The sequence below is a fragment of the Hyphopichia burtonii genome, assembly GCF_001661395.1.
Source record: "Hyphopichia burtonii NRRL Y-1933 unplaced genomic scaffold HYPBUscaffold_6, whole genome shotgun sequence".
Lineage (NCBI taxonomy): Eukaryota > Fungi > Ascomycota > Pichiomycetes > Serinales > Debaryomycetaceae > Hyphopichia > Hyphopichia burtonii.
The window spans coordinates 109,077-118,825 of record NW_017963733.1 but is presented as its reverse complement, the minus strand read 5'-3'; the positions used below and the strand labels follow the sequence as shown (position 1 = coordinate 118,825).

Sequence of the window (9,749 nt, the reverse complement as noted above, 5' to 3'; positions counted from 1 at the left end):
CTTCTCCTTTACTTCCCTCAAGTGTCAATTAGTACTTATATGATACATTTCTATAAAACTTTCAATAAAATTATTATATTAAAAGATGTAAACTTTTTAAAATGTAAACTATAGATTTATGAAAGGAATAAAGGCATTAGGTAGCAAAATGAAAACTACCAAGTTTTAGGACCAAAGGTCTCGCCTGACTTCAAAGTATAGAATGGTGCAGCTTCAAAATCCTTAGTATTCTTTTGAACGTTATTCCCCCACCAGTCGAGTTTACCACCAGGGTAAGTAATACACAAGAAGATGACAACTGCACTAATAGCAACACCACAATCAAAAGCAGCAGAAATAACGTAGTTATACTTCAAATGGAAATTAGGTTTGTACTTTTTCAATACATAGTTGAAAAAAAAACCGGTTAAGAAAAACAAAGTATAATTGAAAACAGTTGAAGGAGGAATATTTCCTGAGCCAGTGAAAAAGATTGCAAAATTGATATATCTTACCCAAGATCTTGGATATTTCTTCTTCAAAAGGTATGAAATGATAGGAAGAATAGCGCCGATTAAAAAGAACCATAAAATAACGTTATACCTTTTACCAATGCTGAATAACTCTTGAACTAGAGAAAAGGTGATACTAGCATAAAAGATTGTTTTACCACCAGGGCAAGAAAATTCTGTACCAGCAACGCAAATATCATTGACATTATGAAGCATCCATATTTGAACACCAACATTAACCAAAGCCGCTAAAACAATAAAGAATATTTGATAAAAAAATAAGGTTCTGGGAGGGACTTTCATGTAAACTGCCAATTTTTGATCACGAGAGATATCTAAACCAAATCGCATAGTAATAAAAAGGTACAATTTAACAATCATGTTGGCGAAAGGATTTGCAGTATATACATAACCGGCAATTAATTCACTAAGAACATTCAAACCCACATGTTGATTAGTGATACCTTCTAAAACACCCTGAGGAATGAAAAACACCAAACTTACAGCAACCAGAAGTACTACTGCACTAGGTGAAGTCTTTGATTCTTTCGAATAGCCAGAAACGGTTGCAAAAGCCAACCCTAAGGAGATTAAGAATATAAGAACAGCCCACCACCATGGAATTTGCTTAAAATGTTTCTTATATAAGCGAACATGAATATCTTCACCCCCATGGGTTGGATTTTTAAGACGGCCCCAAATAGATTTACCATTGTATAAAGCGGTATGGACGAAAACAGCAGAGATTGCTGCAAAATTTAAAGCATAGGATAAAAGGTAAGAATATGGAAGGAAAAGAGGAGAATACTCTTTATATTCCTTCACGTCAATCCTATCCCCTTTCAATAGCCTGGTAACATTGAAAGTTTGCTGTTTGTTATCAAATGATGTTGTACTAATCATTGGGAGATATTTTGCGTAAAAAACATTAGTATAATAAAGACAAGGCAAGACAATAATGAAAAAAATGAATACGGAAGCATAAATGTTGGCTGTGGCGAAAAATGGAGTAGCAAGGGGAGATATGCTCAAAGCCTGAGTGATCATAGTCCAATCGAGAGTAATTGGGAATATTCCCAATCCACTTGAAGTACCGAAGATTTGATTGACCACAATGTTATCTTTATTGATCCAACAAATCCAATTGAATAATGAGGTTGCTTGAAACAAAAACCCTGGAATGAAATAAAAGACAAAGGAGAAGATCATTAAGTAGAGAAACAAGCGGTACCTCGAGATATTAAAGTTCGGAATATGAATATTTTCAGCCAATTTTGAGTTTCGAATAGTGGTCAAAACAGTTGCCGTTACCAAATTTTGTGGCCAAGTCATATGATGATCTTCAACTATCCAACGTCTAGTATTGTAAGAGGCCCCAAGTCCAAGCAACTGAGAAGATAATACTAACAAAATTTGATAACCTGGAGAAAGATCCTGTTTATAGAATTCTGCCTGAGCCAACAAGATATTCATCGCATAAGCACTGGAGGATGTTACTGATAAAACAATGACAATCAAAGAATGCTCTTGGGTTGAAAATGGACCTGGATTCAAGTTAAAAAACGGGGCATACTTGAACCGGATATCTGGTAATTTTTCTAAAGCTTTACCGACTGGATACACAATGATCAAACCAACCACGTAACTAATGGTTAAAGATGGATAACGGAGAGAAAAAAACTGATTAACCCCAGCAAAAAGAATCACCAAGATAGTGGTGAGAAGAAAAGCTCTCCAATGAAACAAGTTAATATCAGGGTCGATTTCCGTTGAAACAGCAGCTCTGACTTCTGGATAAGGAGAATTTGTCATTAACGAAGGATCACCTTCGATATAGTCGTGAGTTTCATCTTCGTGTATTTCGATTATTTCACTGATTACTTCAGTACCCTTTGATTTTTCAACATCTGAACCATTTCTATGGGTTATGGTTGTCGTTATATGAAATTCTTGAGGGTCAGATGAACCACTCGACTGTGAATGAGCACCCGACATGTTAACAGATCAATGAAACTTTTACATCACGACAAGATTGGAGAAATTTAAGATCTATATATTAGTAGATGAAAGAAGGAGAAAAACTGTGGCAGATAAGCATTATTCGCAACCGAAGTTATTTTTCAGATAACAAATTCCATCGGCATTAATTCACTAATAAAGAAGAAGTTAATTGATGCCACCATTGTTCATATAAGCTTGCATGTCGGAACGGCAAACAGGGTTCACTCAGCCAAGTGATTTTTTATTTGGCATTGACATATTATTTAGTACACAATAGACTTACATTTAGTTTTTTGACCAGGTCCTATACAATAATATAATGCAGTAATATAGTATAATACAGAAGAGAAGAGAAAACACATTAGTATTTGCTGGGAGATTGAGTTAATCTAGCGCTTTTCATTTGTTTGTATAGTAAGCCACCGGAGAAATAAACTGCCAAAGCAGCCACTAATATGAGTAAGAAGATCCAAACAGCAGCTAAATTATCAGCTTTAGCAGCAGTTGGACATGCATGATGGGACCTAACTTCAAAAACGTAGTTACAGTTATTAACTGAGCCAATGTACAGAATGTGAGCTTTTGCTGACATTTCACGATCACAAGTAAAGGTTAATATTGTTGATTTCTTCAATTTTTTACCAGTTGTTGAGTCAACAAGATTATCACAATAGGAACCATTTTCATAGGTGAGGGTTAATTTTCTTCCTTTGAAAACTGGGTTTTCATTATATTGACCAATGGAAACGTATTGATTGGTTTTAGGATCGATATAATAACCCCCAACTTCCAGAGAATTGAGGTCGTCTTTCAATTCATGGAGTTTATCATGATTTTGTTTAAAAGGAGATGAACATATACCCAAAGTATAATTATACCCCGTTTCGTATCCTTTAGAAGTCCATGGTAATGCCCTGCCTTCATTTCCTTGAGAAGATAAACTTCTCAAATCGATAAATCCATGATTGATTGGATTGAACACCGTACATGGATCGAGCTGGTGTGGCTTTTGTTTATCCTCTTGTTTACTATCCTGCTGATGTTTACCTCGATCACTTGGATGATTTTGTTGATCATTGTTACTATGTAATGACAAATGAGTTACCGAATCCAAAAATTCAAGCGACTTCAGCTGATTTGGTTTACGGGATGCTATTATTAATCCACATATAGTGAATAAAACTATAACTAGGAATATAATCCTACGATATGCTCTGGAAACCACCATAGTATTACGGAATAGCAGTGGAATTAATTTTTTTTTTTTTACTCAACTTAAGAAAATCCCACAATAAAAAAGTACAATTTCAAATAAATTGATATGCTCCAGCCTAGTTTTCCTCTATAATCTCTCGGAAACCCCTTATTCTATAAACAAACTGCTTTCCAAGCTGGCTTTTTACAAAAAAATTATTATTTTTATCATATTCCAAAATACTCCCGTAAAAATCATCAGAAATTCTCTCGTTTTGTTCCCAGACGAGCGATGGTGTTCTTTATACGCAGGCTGCCAAAAGGGGTTGAAACGGAAAAAGGCCGGTACACCAAGTATGTACCGGTTTTTTGCTCGTAAATAAAAGTAGTGCAATCACCCAAAGACGTGCTTGTCCCAAATCGGGGATGTACCGGTGTTTTTCTAAAGGGTACGGATCTTTAGTTTTTTTCGGAGGTACCGGTGTTTTGTATTTTTCTTTGCAAGAGACGACGGCGGTAAAACAAAGAGGCTAAGACGAAATCAGATATTGAGCTAGCTGGTATCTACATTAGTAAGTTGTTTAATTAGCAAAATCAGTACAGAAAATGGATGCTTGGGGTGGTTTGCTGCAAGCGTCAGGCCTTATTGGCGGTTCGAACATCGATATAGCCAAGTCAGCTTCCCATATTTTGAATTACTCCGACCCGTTGTTTTCCCAAATATTAACTGCTAAAAAGGGTTTACAAGTTGTATTAGAACTGTCAATTGATTCTTCATCAGCTATTCCTGATAAGAGCTTGGTAGAATTGCTAATGGCTGCTTGTGATGGAGATTTGGTTACTTTGGAATCCGCTTTGAGATCAAATTCAGACTTGATTAACAAATTATATCCGACTGATCTGGCAGGTTTGACTCCGTTAATTTATGCTATCGCTTTTGACCAGGAAGCTATCGTCGAATCTCTTTTGGATAATCACAATGCTGACCCTGATCAGCATGATACCTTGATTAAAAATTATACCCCTTTAATGTGGGCAATTTACTTTAATCAAATAGATATCGTCAAGATCCTACTTGACCACCAGGCTGATCCTTATTTGGCCCCTAATGAAGATGAGCCTAAAAAGAATGCCATAAGTATGGTATTACCAGAAAATCAAGAAATTTATGAATTTTTCAAATCTCATAATTTATTAGGTCGGGCCTCTTCACCAATTGATAACGATGACTCTTTCTATTCAAACAATATCACTAATAGTACCGAGGATGATGAAATGAATCATCTTTCAAACCAAATCAAATTACAAAGCATATCAGCTAAAAGTGGGTTATTACCAGAAGATGACTCCGATAATGAAGATAACTATTACGACGAAGAACAAATATTATCAACTGATCATATATTAAGACAAACTCCTAACTTTGAATACGATAAACTTTTACCCGAACAATACATTAAATTTACTGACTCGGATATTCCTGCTTTATTAGATTATATTTTCAATCTTCGTACTAATATCATTCATTCTCAACATGATACTAAGATTCCGGCTTCCATAATTTTCCAATTGTTAAGATATTCCCATATAAAAGTAAATAGTGACGAATTAACAACTTTTTTGTTTGATTGCTTTGTCACCAGATTGAGATCAGTGACTAATACAAAATCGGGAGTTTTCAATATGGCAATGAACACCGCATCAGATACTGTCAGTAGTGGAGATACTTCGACTGCTCAAGCTGCCGCTGGTGGGGCTGGTGATATAGTCTTATTGAGTTATTGGTTATCTGTTATACAATTTTTACATTTTTATTTTTGCAAAAATGATATATATATAAAATATCCTCAATTTTTACAAGAGTTGATTAACTTAGTTCAATCGTTGATTGCAACATTATCATTTTCAATTAATTCTAGATTAAACTTATTGATTGACGATTGTTTATTAAACTTTACCAGTTTAGTTGATGTATCAAATGTTTTATATGCAAAAGATTGGAACTTATTCAAGAGTAAGAAATCTCATCCAAATACTTATGACGATATTTTCAATATGTTATATCCACCAAGCCAAGTTGAATTAATGAAACCTTCTCCTTTAAGATATATCCAAGTATTAGGTGCCTTGGATTATGTTTTAAAATTACATCAAGTTGATACATTATTCCGCTTACAAACATTTTCACAAGTCTTCTATTATATAAATGCAATGATTTTCAATAGGTTAATTGCCAACTCCAAATACTGTTCCAGGGTCAAGGCCATACAAATTCGACTTAACGTATCAACTTTAGAAGATTGGTTAAGGTCTCATAACTATAAAATATTTAAACCTGATTATATTGGAGGTTTAGATCGTTTAACTGGTGAACAAACATTTCACTTAAAAAATTTGTTGGATATAACCAATGATCTGAAAAACCCTCATTCTTTAAGTTTCTACTATAACTCACTATATCACGTTGGGAAAAGTCAATTAACTCCAACTATTGAATTATTACAATGGTTGCAATGTATGTCTGCTTTAAATGATGAGGAAAGTTTAATCAATACGATTAATTCATTCGAACTGTTGAATTATTATCAATTATTCAAAATCATGAATAAATTATATAAATATGAAGTTGATGAAGACAAATTACCTAAAGCATTAGTTAATCTAGTTAAGAGATTAATGAATGAACAGGGAGAAAAACAAATTCAAAATCAACATAAAAATTTGCATTATATGACACAATCAAATTTCTTACTGAAAGAAGTTTACATTTATTTAAATCCAAATTTTGTATTTGGAGTTGCATTACCAAATTTAACCGAATTAATTAATAATTATGGTAGTGGGTTAGGAGGTTTAAGAGTAATGAGAGCTAAAAAATATCAACCTTCATTACCAGTTAATATCATGGATGATATTGATGACATTAAACAAAAGAATAGAGAAAATAATGTTAACGATACTTATGATTATGAAGAAGAAGAAGACAATGAAGAAGTTGAAAAAATCGAAGCTAATAATGATGATACACCAGTAAAACTGGATGGCTTCAAAGGTGATGAATTGTTCAAAACGGTTCAATTACCCAGCTCATTGGCGCATAAAGAATGGGATAATGAGTTTGAAGTAAATCCTTGGTAATTCGTAGTTGTATATATAGGACCATCAATACTAATAATTAATTCTAAATATATCTGTAGTTAAAACAGGGGCTGCTTTACGATTGCAAATACGATCCCAATCGATATATTTGCAGCTGGTCCTGCTGACGCAGATCCAGGTAACACAGGTACCGATGACAGGGGTGTTGTCCATAAGATCCGGGGGTAAAAAAGCAAAATGAAAAAAAAAAAATAAGTGGAGTACAAAATTGAAAACAACAAAAAATAGAAGACCAGCAAAATGACAAACAAAAAAATAAAAATGTCGGTGTACAAAAATGGATAAACAAAATGCTTCGAGAAAGTCAAGCTCAGTTGCACCTGAAAAAAGGATAAACAAACATCTAGCGAATCAGGAGGAAATCGGTGCTTAAGGTTGGAAGAGCAATAGTGCATGAAGCGAAATACCAAGCCATAACGAAGGACGAAAAGGGTTCATTTATGTTATAATTAGTTGAATTGAGACGACATCATAACAGAAGACGGTTGCCCCTTTATGAGAGCTGGTTGGTGTTCATAATTATTCGTGAAGTACTATTGTTTTTTTAAGCTCGAGCCAAAAGGCAAAATGGTGTTTTATTTACTATTTGACTAGAGTTATGAACAAAAAAACATGAGAATTCTTACACGGTCAACCTGTATGGGCCAAGAATCCAACTAAAACAATGATATAATCGATTTTTCATCATTAGAAGCAACAAGGTATATAAGTGAAAGGATTGCTGTTGTAGGTGATACAGTAGAGTATTTTTTCGAATCCAGTATCGACACTCATTCCACTCATTTGAAAAACTTCCCACCATGTACACTCGTTTTATCTATTCTTTGGTGTCGGCATTAGCTATTAATTCTGCTCCAGCATTTGGATCCCCAGTTCCAAATGATATTGTTTCTGAAGCAGCATCTCAAGTTTCATCGTCTTTCAACGGATTACAGGGGTCAGGATCATCCTCTGGATACGTTAGATTAGATTTCAATGTTTTGAAAGGTCTTGATTTCGGTTCAGCTTTAAAAGGTTTAACCGATACTATTAACTCATTACTTCCAAGAGATGATGAAGGTGGTAATAAAACTCAAACCGTCGGATTATCAAATGAAAAATCCTTTTATGTTTCAAGTTTGAAAATTGGTTCAAATAAAGATGAAGTTAAAGTCTTAGTTGATACCGGATCTTCAGATTTATGGGTTATGTCAGCTAAGAATCCTCACTGTAATTCTAATGGAGGTAATATTGATTGTGATAAATATGGTACTTATAATGAAACTGCATCTTCGACTTTCCAATCTAATAGTTCTGATTTTTCGATTAACTATATGGATAATACTTATGCCTCTGGTGTTTGGGGTCAAGATGATATTACCTTGAATGATGATTTCACTTTGAACGGTGCTAACTTTGCAGTTGCTGATAACTCAGATAGTGATACTAGTGTTTTTGGTATTTCTTATAAGACTGCCGAAAGTAGTAAAGGTGAATATGACAATTTACCAATTCAAATGAAACAACAAGGTTACATTAATAAAATTGCTTACTCTTTATACTTAACTGGTTCAGAATCCGAAAAAGGTACTATTTTATTTGGTGGTATTGATCATGCTAAATATGAAGGTGAATTATCATCTATTGACATTTCTAAATCAAATGATGAATTATTATATTTACAAATTCCATTAACCTCTGTTAGTGTTAACATCACTTCAAACGAAACTGCTAACACTGGCTCAGACTCAAATAGTCAATCTCCTTCAAGCTCTTCATCTTCCGGATCTCCAATCAGTGGATTACTCAATGGTGTTTCTTCGCTTGCTTCTTCTGTTACCAACCCATCTAAATCCTCTGAATCATCTTCAAAAGCTGAATCCTCAAGCTCTCTTGAAGCAATTGATGTTGGTAAAGATGCCATTTTAGACTCTGGTACTACTTTAAGTTTCTTAAGTCAAAAAGTCGTTGATAAGATTATCGACAACTTACAACCAGGTGCCAAATATGACAACTCTTATGGTGGTTACATTGTTAGCTGTACTTTAAGACAACCAGGTAACTCGATCAATTTCTTATTCAATAATGAAAAAGAAATTGCTGTTTCAACCAGTGATGCCATTATCGATGCTGGTACCGATTCAAAAACCGGTAAGAAGGTTTGTATGTTGGGTATTGTTCCAAATGATCAAATCATCTTGGGTGACAACTTCTTGAGAAGTGCTTACACTGTTTTCAATTTGGATGATGCTAAAATTCAAATTGCTCAAATCAAACATTCTGATTCCGAAGATATTGAAGCTATTCAATAATCTTTTTCGTTAGCTAATACAACTAATTGCTATATAATTTAGTTATACGCTAATTACTTTTTGATTCTTTCCCGAATTTTACTCTTTAGTCAAATTTTTCAGTTATATTATTTTCTAGATCTTAAAACTCTTCACTTGTATCGTATTATCCACTTGTAGTATCTACAGTAATGATCGAATATAAAACATGCTATTGACCCCCTTGGGCCTAAATATATACAAGAAACTAATCATACTTGGGATAAGAAATTATTATTCTTAATTCTGGAAGCGTTTTGCTTTCCTATTTGTCTTTTCCTCCATCTCATAAAATCAACTTTTTTGAAATCTTCATCCATCTTCTCTTTATTAAGACTGTCCCATAGCCACTCAGGGTATTCTGAATCTTCTAACGCCACTGGTTCATCTCCTGCTTTTCTAATCTTAAGATTAAGTATCGTACCAGCTTTGCATGTTGATTTTCCGAGACTTTCATTCATTAATCTGCCCCCGGTGGAGAAGTTTCTGGCCCCGACCAAATTGGCACGCACAGAACACGCTCTGATACCTCTAAACATCTCGTCGTCCCGTCTTTATAGCCCTTCAAAGTGTCTAAAGCTTGGTAATAAACTCA

The 9,749-nt window shown here is 34.2% G+C and overlaps 5 protein-coding genes across 5 annotated transcripts; 2 read left to right on the top strand and 3 right to left on the bottom strand.

The window, feature by feature from the left end:
• Positions 1 to 131: 131 nt before the first annotated feature.
• HYPBUDRAFT_162678 (OPT superfamily oligopeptide transporter) lies at positions 132 to 2,504 on the bottom strand. The gene is made up of 2 exons (XM_020222581.1): positions 2,381 to 2,504; positions 132 to 2,341 (listed from the first exon to the last, which is right to left on the bottom strand). The coding sequence occupies exons 1-2, from the start codon at positions 2,484 to 2,486 to the stop codon at positions 156 to 158; spliced, it is 2,292 nt and encodes a 763-aa protein (XP_020074928.1). The 5' UTR covers positions 2,487 to 2,504; the 3' UTR covers positions 132 to 155.
• Positions 2,505 to 2,574: 70 nt separating this feature from the next.
• Positions 2,575 to 3,871, bottom strand: HYPBUDRAFT_153483 (uncharacterized protein). Its single transcript, XM_020221570.1, has one exon. The coding sequence runs from the start codon at positions 3,718 to 3,720 to the stop codon at positions 2,854 to 2,856; it is 867 nt and encodes a 288-aa protein (XP_020074927.1). The 5' UTR covers positions 3,721 to 3,871; the 3' UTR covers positions 2,575 to 2,853.
• Positions 3,872 to 4,100: 229 nt separating this feature from the next.
• HYPBUDRAFT_126869 (uncharacterized protein) lies at positions 4,101 to 6,850 on the top strand. Its single transcript, XM_020219365.1, has one exon. It carries the CDS (start codon positions 4,293 to 4,295, stop codon positions 6,822 to 6,824), a length of 2,532 nt encoding a protein of 843 aa, XP_020074926.1. The 5' UTR covers positions 4,101 to 4,292; the 3' UTR covers positions 6,825 to 6,850.
• A 593-nt stretch (positions 6,851 to 7,443) lies between these two features.
• SAP7 (Sap7p) lies at positions 7,444 to 9,207 on the top strand. Its single transcript, XM_020223094.1, has one exon. It carries the CDS (start codon positions 7,646 to 7,648, stop codon positions 9,134 to 9,136), a length of 1,491 nt encoding a protein of 496 aa, XP_020074925.1. The 5' UTR covers positions 7,444 to 7,645; the 3' UTR covers positions 9,137 to 9,207.
• A 103-nt stretch (positions 9,208 to 9,310) lies between these two features.
• MRPL37 (mitochondrial 54S ribosomal mL54 domain-containing protein) lies at positions 9,311 to 9,681 on the bottom strand. The gene has a single exon (XM_020221569.1). The coding sequence runs from the start codon at positions 9,613 to 9,615 to the stop codon at positions 9,367 to 9,369; it is 249 nt and encodes an 82-aa protein (XP_020074924.1). The 5' UTR covers positions 9,616 to 9,681; the 3' UTR covers positions 9,311 to 9,366.
• Positions 9,682 to 9,749: the final 68 nt, after the last annotated feature.